Source organism: Morus notabilis, unplaced genomic scaffold (genome assembly GCF_000414095.1).
Source record: "Morus notabilis unplaced genomic scaffold, ASM41409v2 Scaffold946, whole genome shotgun sequence".
NCBI classification, from domain to species: domain Eukaryota; kingdom Viridiplantae; phylum Streptophyta; class Magnoliopsida; order Rosales; family Moraceae; genus Morus; species Morus notabilis.
In genome coordinates, this window is record NW_010359240.1 from 208,616 (window position 1) to 224,562 (window position 15,947).

The 15,947-nt window shown below is 34.0% G+C and overlaps 2 protein-coding genes across 2 annotated transcripts; both read right to left on the reverse strand.

The window, feature by feature from the left end:
* Positions 1–1,896: 1,896 nt before the first annotated feature.
* Positions 1,897–5,167, reverse strand: LOC21400796 (probable serine/threonine-protein kinase PBL23). The gene is made up of 5 exons (XM_010093822.2): positions 4,789–5,167; positions 3,799–3,980; positions 3,504–3,693; positions 2,895–3,286; positions 1,897–2,214 (listed from the first exon to the last, which is right to left on the reverse strand). Exons 1-5 carry the CDS (start codon positions 4,910–4,912, stop codon positions 1,897–1,899), a joined length of 1,206 nt encoding a protein of 401 aa, XP_010092124.1. The 5' UTR covers positions 4,913–5,167.
* A 1,556-nt stretch (positions 5,168–6,723) lies between these two features.
* On the reverse strand, positions 6,724–9,252 carry LOC112090773. Its single transcript, XM_024162841.1, has one exon. The coding sequence runs from the start codon at positions 9,250–9,252 to the stop codon at positions 6,724–6,726; it is 2,529 nt and encodes an 842-aa protein (XP_024018609.1).
* Between the last annotated feature and the right edge of the window lie 6,695 nt (positions 9,253–15,947).

The window sequence follows — 15,947 nt, forward strand, 5'->3', positions numbered from 1 at the left end:
AAAAAAAAATGTTCCGCAAATTTTAAGAAACCCCAGTAAGTACAAGTTAAAGTTTAAGTTACAGTGGCGGCCTCATAGGAGGGGCGTCACAACATGTCATATTCTTAGTAATCATACCTTAATAATACAATAATTTTGTTGCCTTATTTTTTATTTATGTTTTATTTCTTGAATTATATTGCTTTCTATTTTATATTTTTGAGTTTCCTTTATGTTTTCTAAAAAAATATTTTAATAAATTTTTTTCCTCTACAAAAAAAGCCATCATGCCTAAAGCTTCAACTAAAAAAATAGGGAAATACAAAAACGATAATATTAAATAAAAATTAAAATAAAATACTGGGTGTGAAAAGAAAAATAAAATGATTAATAATTAACAATCTTATAAATATAATTTGGGGTAATTTTGAAATAATAGGAGTACGTAGAAAGTAAAATTCAACCATTTTAAAATTATGTGAAGTACGTGTTTAAAAAAAAAGTGTAAAAAGTAAAAAGAGGTGTGTGGTACTTCACCAAAACACGAAACAATTTAGGAGGACAGAGTATGCTAAGATCCCATAATAAAGAGTAAGATATACTATACATGTCACGAAATAAGCATTACCAAGATAACATTTTTCACCCAATAAAGCGCCTTCGTTTCTTCACTTTTAATGTTTAATATTAACCATATATATCATTTTCATTTGTAATTTGTTGTTTGGTTTGTTTGGTTCTAGTTTTCTATCTGCAATGGCAAAAAAAAAAAGGGAGATGAAAGAGATATCTTCAGGAGACTTTCACCATGAAAATCTAAAGGAATTGACAAATACAGAATTTCAAGGGATCAGCAAGAGAAATTGAGCTCATCATGCATGTGGTTAATTAAATGTGGTGTTGCTTTGGAGAAGCTACAATTTGACAGAAAACTATCTATTTACCAATGAGATGGGGAATGGTTGACTATGAAAAAGCCTCTAAGCAAACTTACAAGAAATCAAGTGTTTGAAAGGCTTCAAGAAAGACTACCAAAAACAATAAACCTACAAGTTTTGTGATTTTTGTTTTTTTGCCATAAGACATATTTTAATATTTCATTTTTGGGTGACCAAAACATTGAGTATATTTTCATGGGGAGAAAAGTACAAGATTTGCCACCATGATTTTTTGCAGGTCTATTTAGATACAATTGTTGCCTTTTGTTTTCTCATTATTAATAGAATGACAATCGTCAATTTTTTAGTCAAGTGGCATAAATCATATTTTTTTACCATCTTGAGTGGTATTTTTGATTTCTTCTCTATTTGTGGTCGGAAATTACTCTTGTCTCTTATATCAGTTGGCATTAAGCCTAGAAGTTTTTGTGATTGTCTCGACTATTATGGTGTTCATCAAAGCTCTTTTGGATACGAGAGAGCTACTTGTTGCCCTAAGGTATCTTTAGTTTATTATTTAGGCTTATTTTAGATTTCATTTTTTGGTGGCACAAAAAAAAAAAAAAAAAACAATTTATGCCCTAAGAGCTTTGAGTCAGAATTATTTAAGATTTCATTTTTGAGTCGGAATTATAATGTCTTTTTTTATGTGTCATTATTCAATTCAATATGAAAACTGGATGACACGGCATGCAAGTTATCATCATATTAATTAAAAAGTTACATCAAAAAGATGACTTTCTCATTTTTCTTTTTATAAAAATTGGCCTTTAGGATTTGATAAAAAGAAGCAAAGAAATAAACTAAAAACAGCCCAGCTCAATTTTCTTTCATTTCAATATCATCACCCATTTTGGTTTCTCTGTGTATCTTTTTTCTTAATCATCAAAGAACCAAGTTCCTCAGCATAAAAATAAGTTGATATCTGAGTAAACAGCAATTGCAAAGATCAGTTTCAAACACACAATAAACACTTTGATCAAATACTTTTTGTTTCCCTAGTACTGTCTTCTGATCTATCAGTATCATCAGTATCAATATCTTCATCACTATCTCTATTTGGAGAAGCTGAATTCACAACCTCTTCTGACATGATTGCTCCCTCATTCTTGTTCGAAGCAAAGAACTCGAGAGCTGTCACGACGTCGCTGATGAGAGGCCGAGTAGCCGCTTCCTCCTGGAGACACATGGCTGCAACTGCAAGAGCTTGGTATAGAGCCTTTACAGGGTAATTCCCTTCAAGCAATGGATCTGCCATTAGTGTGAACTTCCTTCTGTCTTTGAATAGTGGTTGTGCCTACAAAGCAGGAGCATGAATACGGTCAGTTTGGAGGGTTCAAATCTTTGTTTCACGAAATTCAGATTTATCCATTCGATTAGTTCTTAGTTGAAACTTAACCAAGTTACAAGTCAGTCTTTAGACTTGGCCCGATTTCAAATTGTGTTTTTAAAAGAATTGACTCCATTCACTTTACCGATTCAAATTTAGAATTCGAGTTTTGCTACAGTAAAAAATTCTCAGAAACAGTTACATCTAATTTTTTTACTTCAATAAAAAGCTCACATAAAATCACATCTAAACTCGAATCAGCGAACTAAACGGGCTCTATTACATTTATTTGTAGCAAATGTAGAAGCACGGGTGCAGAGGTTAAAAGTTAGGAAATCAAGCTTTCGAAATAACATTATAAAACTACAAAGCTGTCTGTAAAAGAAATATTCTTGAGAGCACCATTGGTGTTCAAAGCCATAACTAATCGAGAGTGAGCTCCACTTGTGGGCCCCATGATGTTGGACCCACTCTCTTTTAATGTGAGGTCTCCAAAATCATTGGCGCCCTTTAGCATTGTTCTTGAAAAAGTGCTAGCCTCATTTTATGTGCAAAATGCCTTTTAGACCTCCAAAAGCATTTTCAAAATGGTTTTCTTCTGAGAACAATATATTGTTGCCAAAAAAATTATAAGCTTATAAACATACCCAATTGACTAGATTCTGCTCCTCGGTTGGTCTTGCATTGTCTATCACTCTCCTTCCCGTGATTATCTCCAAAAACACAACCCCAAAGCTGTAAACATCGGATTTCGTCGTCAGTTGGCCCGTGAGGGCATATTCAGGTGCACAGTAGCCATAGGTTCCCATGACCCTGGTGGACACATGGGTCTTATCACCAGTTGGACCTAACTTTGCAAGGCCAAAATCAGAAAGTTTTGGATTGAACTCCTTGTCCAACAGTATGTTAGATGCTTTGAAATCACGGTATATAACCGGGGGGTTGGCTTGCTCGTGTAGATATTCGAGTCCTTTAGCTGCACCAGCTGCAATTTTCATCCTGGTATTCCAATCCAAAGCCTTGCTATTTGGAGCTAAATCTGAAATGAAGAAGTTTATGTATTTCAAAATGAAATAATCAAAATGGTGATCTTTTTGATTGTGAGGCCCATTTCGAAATATTACAATGTAGAAGACGAATTTGGATTTTAAGGGGTAAAAAAAAAAAAGAGTAAGAAAAATTTTGAAGGAAACAAAGAAAATGGAATAACTTCTAAGTACTTGTCGTATGAAGCAAGTAAAGTATTTGAGACATACCAAGAAGATGATCTTCCAAGGACCCACTAGGCATATACTCATAAACCAAAATTCTCTGATCACCATCAGCACAATAACCAACCAAATTAACAAGGTTGGGATGGTGAAGAAGACTTAAAATCAACACTTCTACAAGGAATTCTCTGTTTCCTTGGAATCCATTCCTGTCAAGCTGCTTAACAGCAACTACCTGAGTAAGACGACAACAAAAAGTGATTCTATAAACTTTAGTCAAAGAAACTTCACATTAGAAGAAGGAAATAAAATGGATCAAAATGATGGATTTTAGTAGTACTTGATTTTTGCTCTCAATGTTTCCTCTGTAGACCCTTCCGAACCCGCCTTCGCCAAGAAGATGGTCAGGGTGGAAGTTTTGAGTTGCTACGCATAGCTCTCGGAAAGAAAAGATCTGTGCTGTGATATTTCCTTTGCCAATCTTGCTTATCTCTTCAGTTATGTACCTACGTTTGCTACTATCTGCCAATGAGAAATATATTAGCCTCAAAGTTGAGCAATCAATGATCTGGGGAAGGAAAATCTTTGTTTCAGAATCAAGTTGACGTTTGGTTCCTGTATTCAGACTCATAATTCAGAATTATTCTCGTTTTATGTGTATTTTTTGTGAAAGAAAAACATGGTAGAGAATTATGAATCATAATTCAGAATCAAGAACGAATACAGAAAACAAACATTTGAAATTAAAGACAGCCAATGATTTTAATGGTTTTGTTTCCCATAGATATGTGATAGAAAGTAATGGGGCTCTCTAATAAATCAATGATAAATCTGTAAACGAAAAGACTAAAAATTGTGCTAGTGATAAGAGTATTGGTGATTGTAATGTGATACAAGAAAATGGTCATTCACTTGTCTCTAGAATTAATATTCTTGGTAAAAATGAAAAAAAAAAAAAAAAAAAAAAAAAAAAAAAAAAAAAAAAAGAAAAAGAAGAAGAAGAAAAGGACCCTTAAATTTTGGAACCAAAGAAAGAAAACGGCAGGAAATTATGAGTAAATATCAATAGATTTTTTTTCCATCTTTTTGAGGGAAACTTTCTATGGATACAATAATATTAAAATAAATGTGAAAAAAAAAATTTGCAGAAAATTCCAAAAAAAAAAAAAAATGGCAATGAGAAAATCAAAGAGCCAAGCCACAGTTCTATAAATTGAAGGACTAAAGGCATTAGAGACAAAAAAACTAAAATTTGCACATAAATGAATAACATATATTAATCAATAAGCGCTTTCTTTGATATGGAATAATAATAAACAGAAAAACTTACCACTTTTAAAGGAGATATTAGCGAATGAAGCCAAAGTTTTTGTATCACGGTATTCCTTAATGCTCTTCTTCAAAGACCTTCTTTCTAGTTTCTCTTGTGACATGCAACAAGAAAAGCAGCTCATTTTTTTTATTATTTATATATGTACTTTCTTTTTTTTTCTTCTTCTTCTTCTACAGATTCTAGAGGATCACAATTTCATACAGAGAACGACACAAATCTTGCATTTGAATCTTGGATTTCACAAGCAAACAAAAACGGATATTTTTAAATAAGACCATTTAATCTCAAATGGCAAAAAGCACATTCGAGACAAAAGAAAATGGTTTGATTTGTTTGATATGGTGGACATATTATTATTGATCTGCTTAGTTATTCAACAAACTTTTTGGGCAGGGAAAAACCAGAAGCTAGATTTCTGGTCTCTCAACAAAGAAAAGAGAAAAAGAAGAGAAAAGAAAAGAAAAGAAAAAAAAAACTTCCATATGGTTTGTTTGTTTTGCTTGAACTTCCTCCATGTCCCCATTGAATTCGGATAGGCAAAAGGCTGAGTCAAACTTGACTATCTTTAGAAGGAACAACCAGGCACCCATTATTGGTTTAACTACCATCTTCAATCTTAAAAATCTTAAAAGGAAAAAAAAAAAAAAGGAGGAAAAAGGAAAAATCGTCAAGAGACATAATGGGTTTTCTTATGTGATTTTGCTAACCAAATATCCAACCATTTAAATATGGTATGATAAAAATTACACTATATATATATGAATATTGACATGAAAATGAAATATAACAATTTCTTGAAATATTTTAGGATTTGAAAATTAAGTAGTAATTACCATAATGATTTTCATGTTTTATTCTACAAAATTACGTAGTAATAGTAATCATTATTTATAATCGTTTCAATTTTGGCTATTTGTAAAATTTTTAAATATGACCAATAAGATTGTACTATATGTCTAACATACCCTTAGGCCTTAAACATGAGATGGATCTCTTTAAATTAGTCCACAATTTTGAACTAACATTTTTGTTCAAGCAATTGTTTTTATTATTAAATATTCTCCCATGTTTTGGTAACAACCAGCTAGCTATATTTATCAAACTACACGATCGTTGTTATGGACAGTGTCTAAACAACCAACCAACGAGCCAACCAGCAAGTTTAAAATTGTTGGCTATGAGGATTTAATGATTGGAGGATTTAAACTATGTGATTCGAACCATTTTCGATTTACGTGTATTTTTTGTGAGAGAAAATACTGTAGCGAATCACGAATCATGATTCGAATCCCTCTACCAAACATCCTCTTGTTCACCCCCATTATTATTAGTTATTATTTACTCAATGCTGAGTAATCAAGCTGTGAGAAAAATCCCATTTAGCATTTTCTTATTTCAATATGTTAAAATCCTTTAGAGGTCATTTGGTTTAGATATTCAGAATCATTCTCGTTTTACCTGTGTTTTTTGTGAGAAAAAAACACTGTAGAGAACCATGAATTATAATTCAGAATTAAAAACGAATATAAGAAACAAACGTGTCCTTAGATTATTTTCCGCCAGTTCTTAGTTCATAGACGCATAATCACAATATCATAACTTACTTTATTTAAGTCAAGGTCCAAATTTATTATTATTTTTAACATGATTAATACTTCTTATTTCTCAATGATTCACTAACATCTTGCAACATGTGTTCTACCCAAAGTAGTAATAATAATAATAATAATAATCCCATAGTAGGGATCACAACTGACTACAAAGCACATGTATAAACATTCAGAATATAAGCTACAAAAAGTTGTCATTAAAAGTCTGTTTTTCAATATACGCCTAGGTTAAAAACAGAAATTTTGTACGCTTGCAAAAAAAAAAAAAAAAACTACAAGTTACAGCACAAAAGCTTAATTTTCAAGCACCTTGCAGGGAAGATCAGTCAGTAAACACCATATTAGAGCCAGAACCAGACAATTCCTCCAGAACAACAGGTTTCTCTTTAGTTTTTCGTGTACCAAATAACATTTTGTGTCTTCTTGCTGCTTTTATATTAGCAATCGAGTTCTCAGCCCTCGCAATCCGAGCTTCAAGCGCGTCCACTCCATCTAAATTAAACTCACAAAGCTCTCCGCTCTCTCCTTTCTTATCATTCAATCTTTCTTCTTCGCTCACCACTTCACTTTTCTTGTCTTTCAAGGCAGCTTCTTCCTCAACCGGTTCCGTCATAGGCAAAGGACTTCCATTAACACTTCTGTAGATGTTTTTAGATTTGACCATTCGTGTGAGTGTCAACCTGTCCTCCACATCAGAGCCCCCAATATCAACTTTTTCTTCCTTGGAAGCCTCTTTCTCAAATGGTTTCCTTATAGGCGAAGGATTACCATTTACACTTCGGCCGATGATGTTCCGAGATCTAAACATTTGTGTAAATGTCGACCTGTCCTCCGGATCAGATCCCCTTACTTCAACTTTACTGTTATGCTTTTGCGAAAAACCCGGTGGACAAGATAAATCATTCTCCTCTCTCAATCTTTTCCTTTTGTCTTCCATTGACGCCCTATTTTCCATCGTCTCCTCCTTTACAACATTTGAAGAAGGACCCTCCTTCTGTGGAATATTTCCATCATCAATGTGTTTAGGCCTTAACATTTCTGCGAGTGTCGACTTGCCCTGCGGATCAGAGCCCCTAAATTTAGCTTTATTAGACTTTTGAGAAAAAACAAGATGACAAGATGAGTCACCAGTCTCTTCTCTTAATCTCTTCCTTTTGTTATCCACAGCGCCCTTTTCCTCAACTGGTTCCATCGGACGCTTCTTCTTTATAACACTACCCGAAAAACAACTTCCATTCTTGGGCCTTTTCGCATCAACCGTTCCAAGCATTTTCTCATGTGTCACTTTGTCATCCAGATGAGAACCTCCTACTTCAACATCATTACACTTTGGAGGAAAACTAGGAGGGACAGAAGTAGTATTGCTCTCTTTTTTCGGTCTCTTTGACAGTGCACCACACATCGGCCCAACTGCATCTTGGCCACCCGATTTCCATCTATTCCACCACTCAAAGTATCTATAGGTAACACCAGGACTGAAAAACCTCGATTGAATATACAGCTTCTCAAAGTTCAAAGGCTTATTGTAACTTTTCCAAGCAACAAAATGAGTCTGATTATACCAACTCACACTGCCCGGCAAATCTTGGTCCATCCCAAATTGCCTTGCCACTCTATGTGGAAGATACTTCTCAACAAAATGACCCGACTGATCGATGCCCACCAACTCCGAAGCCCTCAAACACAGCGCAAACGACTCCAATTCTTCGTCCAAACCCTCATTAACCAACAACCACTCTTCTTTATCTCTGTAAAACTTGGGAAGAACCCAGTTCTCCATTTCCATGGTATAAGGCCTCCATATGAAAAACTCGCCAGAAGAGTTAAAAACAGCCTTTACATCCTCACATTCCAACTTCTTAACCTTATGCCATTGAGCTAGCCTTGTTTGACCCAATTCACCTAAATTCCTCTCAGGCTGTAACAACACAAATCTCTCATAAACCCAGACTTGAACCAACTGAAAAGGAGCCCAAACCACAACTTTACTACCATCATTAGAATCCCTCGAAGCAAACATTTTTTCTCTCAAAAGGCTCAAATCCCTATAAATACTAGCCAAAACAGCCGGTGCCAAAGCGATTCTAGTCCCTCTAGCCAAACGAATCGCAAGTGGGAAAAGATGTTTGAGCATTACAGTTCTAAAACAAGCAGGAAAAACAAACCTTGAAAGCCATAGAGAGAGAAACGCCTCATGCTCAATCTCACTCTTTCTCTCTTTCTCCTCCATGAAAATTCTCATCCAAGGATAGTGACAAGGTTTCTTGGCCTTAGACTTGGTAAGAACTAATCTTTCTTCGTTCAGTTTTTGCTCTGTTTCTTCCATTTCTTCACGCTCAGAAGGACTCAGAAAAGAAGCCTCAAGTGGGTTGAAAACAGGACAGCCCAGAACAGAGTAACCTCCGCAAAGCATGACATCTTCCAAAGTGATTGTAATTTCGGCGAAATCGAAGACAAAAGTGTTGGTTTTGGGAGACCATTTCTTGGCCAGCTCCAGCACCAAATCTGGGCATTTGTTAACTTTGTAAGTGGACCCCATTATTGCTCTGTAAATCCCCGCTCTTTCCCATGTTTGCTTGTACTTGGGGGAGAGCTTTTTGACCCAGTTTTTCCACTTTTCTTGAGGGAAAAGCCACCCATCAAACGACACCTCTAATGGGGAGTTTCTGTTTCTGGGTTTTGAAGTTTTTGTCGTTGAAGAGTCGAAAAATGGCGGAGCTTCAGCTTCTTCAATGGTGGTTGTTGGAGGAGCAGACGGTTTGAGGAAATGGGCAGTTCTGAAATCGTGCTCGGTTGGTGAAACCATGAGGTCTTGTCTTGTTTCGACAATGGCGTCTGATGGGTCGTCCATTTTTGGGTTTTTTTTTGTTTTGTTTTGGTGACCAAAAATGGAGGTCTGAGGAAAGGTGATACAGTATGGAGTTGCTTACTCGGGAAGTTTTTGAGGCGTTTTTGCAAACAAAGGAGAAAAGAGAGGGAGAGAGAGAGAAAGGTGTCACAGTATGGAGTTGCTTTACTTGGTAAGTTTTTTAGGCGTTTTTGCAAACAAAGGAGAAAAGAGAGGGAGAGACAGAGAAAGGTGACACAGTATGGAGTTGCTTTACTTGGTAAGTTTTGAGGCGTTTTTGCAAACAAAGGAGGGGGGAGAGAGAGAGAGAGAGAGTAGTACGGTAAACAAGTGAAAAGACAGCTCTGAAAGTGTGAAAATGACCATTATTAATGCAATGGAATGATTACAATTTACTATTTTACTAGTTTCTCTCGCGTGTTCAATTCAGAACAATCCAATCACCGAAAAATTCATTACAATCTCATGTTATCCATAGTTTGAATTAAATTCTATGGTTCCTAGACTAGTAGGTTTATTTTGTTAATTTGAATTTAAAATTTAAGTCTTATTATAATATTTTCATAAATTATAATATTTAATTTTTTTATTATAATAATTTTTTTTATATAAAATTGTATATAAACTTAAATTAAAAATTTAAATTAATAAACTAAATAAGTTCATATATTCATATCATGATTTGAATCATAGTTCGTAGTTTGTTACAGTATTTTTTCTCATAAAAAATACGTGTAAATTGAGAATAATTTTAAATCATAATTCTGAATCCATGAATTAAACGTCCACTAAAATTTTCTGATAAAGTATGATTTAGTTGGACACAGCTTGGAATTTTCCACAACATCAATAAAATAAGCCTTTTGCTACGTTTATCTATACACATATACAAGAAGTTATCATTATAGGTGGCTAGATATACATTAATCCGGTTAATTAGCATAATTAATATATTTTATAGAACATTTTAAAAGGTTTTATGAATTTTTGTTATATATGGTTTGTATTAGAATGTTTTTGTATCGTTTTAAAAACTAATAATTTTCGCTTAAAATTTATTATCCTAAAATTGTTAAAAGTTTGATGTGTTTCTAATGAATTGTTAATTTCAATTTATATATAATAAACAGATTTGAGATGCCTCTACCCGTTTTTTGTTAGTTATTAAAGTACATAACTTTTATGAGCGAACAAGTAATATAGAGAAACAAAGTGTAATGAGATAAAAGTGGATAATGACGTTTTTTCCCTTATAAAGAAAAAACAGACAAAACAATTTATATGATATGTAAAAAGAATATACTTTAAAACGAAAAAAAGTATTTCAAAAGAAAATTCTCAAATATCTTCCGAATTCTTTTGAAATTCTGAAAACATCATACGATCAATGAAATAAATTTTCGTTTAGTTCGCTAGTTTAAATTGTGTTGATTTAAAATTTTTTTTATTTGAACAGAAATTTTAATAATGTCATTTAAGCAGTAGTTTAGACTTATATTTGGTTGTGTATTTAAAGTTTTAATTCGAATAGAGAATATAATCTAAATTAGCGTTTAGATCAGTCTTACAAATTGTAAATTTGAATAGAATTGACGTTTAGATTAAAAACAATTCTAACTATGAAATTAGTAGTAAGTGAGTTAAAAAAATACTTTTATGACTTTAAAAATAAAAAAATGACATTACATTAGAAATGAACAATACCCAATTTTATTTTGAATAGCACACCTATGTTATTATAATTTCTTTTTCTTATTGTTTCTACTTAAAAAAAAAAAAATTGTTACATATAATTTTTATTAGGTATTCTTTGCATGTGGTGCTTTAATGGGAACGGAAATAAATTTTTTTTGGTACTTGCATAAGAAGCAATAGTAGTACAAGTATGCAATAATAGTTGGACGTAAATTACTAACCATAAAAAAAAAAAGATCGAGACTGTAAAAAATTGGAGAGGCGCAGAGCAAATAACCATATTGTTGATACCCAAAATTTTTAATTTAAATCAACACAATTTAAACTATATTATAAGCTACCGGCCTGGTCCAAATTAAATAAATACAACTTCAGATATGGTATGTGGACTCAAGCCACGTTCGGGGGCTTTTATGTGGGCCGTGATTTGGCAGGCCAAGGAATGTGACCGGACCTATTATTATCCGGCCCAATTATATCCTTGGCCCACTTGGGGTGGTCCTGGGTCTATGAGGGAAATAAGATAATATGGGTAATGGAGGAAATTAAATAAAATAAAACCTACTGCAGGCAGACTAAAAGAACCTGTTAGTCCACTACCTTGCACTAAGGCCCAAGACAGTACTTCTCTATATATTTCTTTTTCTTATTTTTGTTCGACTCCCCTAGGTATTCCAAGAGAGTCAAGGCAGTCCGTTGTTTCTCAAAACTATAAAATGTCAAAACACATGCGAATGGGAGGGGCGAAATCACTGTTCACCCTGCTGCTCCCTGACCTTGCCCGAGACAGCCACAAAGCCACAATGGCTGCAATTCCCTGACCTCGCCCAAAACAGCCATGAAGGCACGTTGACTGCCACTCCCTGACCTCGCCCAAATGGCCACGAAGCCACGATGGCTGCTGCTCCCTGACCTTGCCCAAATGGCCACAAAGCCACGATGGCTGCTGCTCCCTGACCTCGCCCGAGACAGCCACGAAGCCACGATGGCTGCCATTCCCTGACCCAGCGACCAATTACATCCCTTTCTGAGACAAACATTCATCTGAGAGCATCAAAAGATGCCCCTGGACCTCACTGGAAATGTTTTACCAACAGGGATATCTGGAGGGCGAATTTCAGCCAAGGTCCTAGTTGGCTGGCGGGAAAACTCCCTCCCTTTCTCCATGAGCCTGGCCTATAAATACCATTACCCAAACCTCTCAAAGGGGACAGGATATACACGGGAAAAGAGAGAGAAGGTAGATCAAGGTATTCTGTTCTAACTCCTCTGATTTTCTGGTTTCTGACAGAGCGACCGACGGGGAATCATATTCTCCATAACTTCCGATGGAGTCCCTCTAGAACAAGATTCTAGGCATTCTCCCCATTGGCAGTGGTAACAAAGGCTCCTGAAACACTAAAAAGTCCTTAACAACAGCCCAACACCTCGAGATTGACTGTTTTACTCCATTCACACATTACGTCTGTCATGATCGCTTTATTCACAAACAGAGAAATATAACTCTGTTACCCACTTAGAAACCTCCTCCATAAACCGGTCACGTTCCTCTCCCTCACTATACTCTCACTGGGAGATCCCCATCCGAAATTCCTCAACGTCCCAGAGCTGAAGCCGCAATAAGTGTCGCCCTCGGATACTGTCTTCCTCGGGGATGTCCGGGTTTTACTTACCTCAGCCGGGGCCAACCTCATCATCCTGGCCACCGTCGACGCCAGGAGGGACCCTCAGCTGCTCTCCGACCATGTCAGTCGGTGAGTGCACAGTCACAGCGAACCAAACAAGGCCACGAGTTTCATACCTTCCACGTCGACAGGCCCTCTCCAAAAGAGCCCCAACATTTCGCGACTCCATTGGGGAAGCTAAACTAGGGCTTCCGAATGGCTCCTACTAATAGTAAGAAAATGAAGACTACACTCGACGGGGATTCTCAGGGGACAAAAATGTCCGTCTCGGACCACGAGGCCGCCGCCCCTAATGGAGCTGAGGCTTCGGGGGTTGGCCTCGCGGAAATAATCCGGGTGATGGCTCGAGCCCAAGGAACCCTCATGCGCAAGGTCGCCGAAATGAAGAACGCCTTTACTCAACAGAACGCTCGGCCCATGCCAACGACGGAAGTTGCACAACAAGAAGCCTTGGTTAATATGTCACCCGTGTAGTGAAAATGTCACTCAACTCTGTACTTATGGTTAATATAAACATTTGAGTGTTAATTTATTTACTTAGTCGATTTATCTATATTTTACATTGTTAATGTGGGTCATAAATCTTATCTTTTTCATTGATCATAAAGTTGTAGATAAGTTTATAAAAAACCAAATAATAACAAATATAGGACCTACTATGGTACTTTAACATACCGGTAAGTCAAATTTTTTGTCCATTAGATCTGCATAAAATCACTTAAAAGTTAAAAAGTATGTAAATCTAAAGATTAAAAAACCCTAGCATATCGGTACATTAGGTGTACTAAAGAATCACCCTAACAAAATTAAGTATATGAAAGAAATTATTTTAACACAAAAAAATTATTAGAAAAAAGTATTTAAAAAAACATGTTGTAAAAAAAGTTAAATGCCTGCAAGCACAGAGGACTTGAGAAATAATCAAAAAGAAAATAAGAAAAAAAATAAAAAGAAAATAATTATCAAATAAAGATTTATAAAAAAATAAAAAGGGAATAAAAAAAAAGTGGACACAAGGCTCTTTCTTCTTATGCCGCCGCACATAAAAAGAAAGAATTTTGACTCTTTTAAATATGTATAGATATAACATAAGCGGCGTAGTTCATGACAAATATAAAGAGTTATTATTTTTACAACTCAAATTATAAATTAAGTTTTATTATTACATTATTTTTTTTTAAATTAATTTTTTATTATAATATTTTTATTTAACATACACAATTCAAATTCTTAACTTAAATTATAGAAAAAATAATCTTAAAAAATAGCCTAATAATAAATAAATAAGAGCCGTGAGTTTAAGATAATTTTTTATATTTCCTGGGTTATGTACCCTTTTTGTTAAGAGATATTAATACGCCACTTTTTTTTTGTCATTTTTTTTATTTATTATTTAATATTTAAGTTTTATTATGTTATTTTTTGTATTTATTATTTAATATATATGTTTTATTATGTTATATTCTGTTTAAATAATAATATATTATATTAATAGAATGTATGTGTTAGTAAAATAGAGATTGTCAATGTCGTTTCTGTTCGCCAATTGTTTGTCATGGGTTTTTTATTAAGTTATGATTCGTTTAGTTTGTTGATTTGAGTTTTTAATTTGAGTTGAGATGTAATTTTATATGAAAATTTTTTATTATAATAAAAAAATTAAATATGACTATTTTTTATTATAATAAAACTTAAATTTTAAATTTAAATTGGTGAAATGAACGGCGTTAATGCTCACCATTTTTCTACCATTTCCAAACTTTCATTTTTTTTTTGTCGGTCTATGATTGGTTGTAAGGACAATACTAATAGTGGAAGGAATAAAATTATGTCGCACACACAGGTTCAGTTCAACGTGGAAAGACGAGCGCAGAGAGACAGCAACTCAGCCTCAAACAAATTGCTCTGCTACACTTTTCTTTAAATACCAATTTTTGGACCAAAAAAAAAATATATATATATATAGTGTTAGAATAAAATTGTTAATTATTTTTAGATTATTAGAAGGTTTGCTTATTTTTTTATTTAATTTTTTGGGCATTTAATTTGTGATTTTGACTTTTTAAACCGTCTAATAATCTACTTAAAAATATACATATAATTTTTTAATTTTTTAAATTTTTTTAAATTTATTTTAATTTTTATTGGTCATAATAAAGGTTCTATACTTGTAAAATACACACTATCATATTTTTATTGTTTGTATTAAAACTTTAAATGGTGAACTTTTATACACTTGTTATTTTTGAGTTATACTGTAAACCTTAATCTTATTATTATGTTTATGGATTAACGATTTTATAATTTTTATGAATTATTGAAAATTATTTTAGTTTTAGGCACAAACTAATTAAACTGTTTATGAGTGATTTAGTTTAATTTAGTTTTTGTCAAAAATATCAAATCGCCCAAAATAATGTAAATTAAGTCAAGGTCCAAATTTATTATTATTTTTAACATGATTAATACTTCTTATTTCTCAATGATTCACTAACATCTTGCAACATGTGTTCTACCCAAAGTAATAATAATAATAATAATAATAATAATAATAATAATAATAATAATGCAGGGAAGATCAGTCAGTAAACACCATATTAGAGCCAGAACCGGGTCCTTTTGAAAAATAGGCTTAAAATGTGTAATGTGTTTAATGAGTAAGGCTCCAAAATAAAAAGTTTCAATGAGTAAGCCTTTCATTAAATGAAAAAATGTGTATTCCCTAAATGCCATTCTCCTTTTCTCTCAAATTAAAAGAAAAAACGTTTGAAAAGGAGGAGCTAAATCCCCTCCTTCGCTGGGCAGTCACGAGGAAACGTTGCCGACCAAAGTTCACCGGCGGCGCCGCCTTTCACCGCCGGAGAATGCCCCAACCAACGTCGACAATCGCCGGCATCCATGGTAATTAACAGTCCGAGCATTATTCTCTCAAATCTTGTATTTTTTATGCTTAATTCATTGTTTGAATGCTGAGTAATCGTGGTTTGGTATTTTATTTGAAAAACCAACAAGAATCATACTATTTCATGGCCTCTTCGGAGTTGAGTAATCTGCAAAATTGAAAAAACTCACGTCTGTCATTTCTTTCCGTTCTGACTAGTGGGAGCGGTAAGAAACCTAAGTCCGGTCAGAAAGTTCTTACTGGTGTGCCCTGTAAGAAAATTGCCAACCAATCTTTCCAGTAAGAAAAATCTGATCAGGCATAATTTTTAAGAATATTTTGGTCATTTATTCTTATCCCAAGAATAAAAAAAATAAAAATAAAAATTATATTTATATCGGGTCTACGAATTAAATAGGTGTACATGTGGGGCCTAT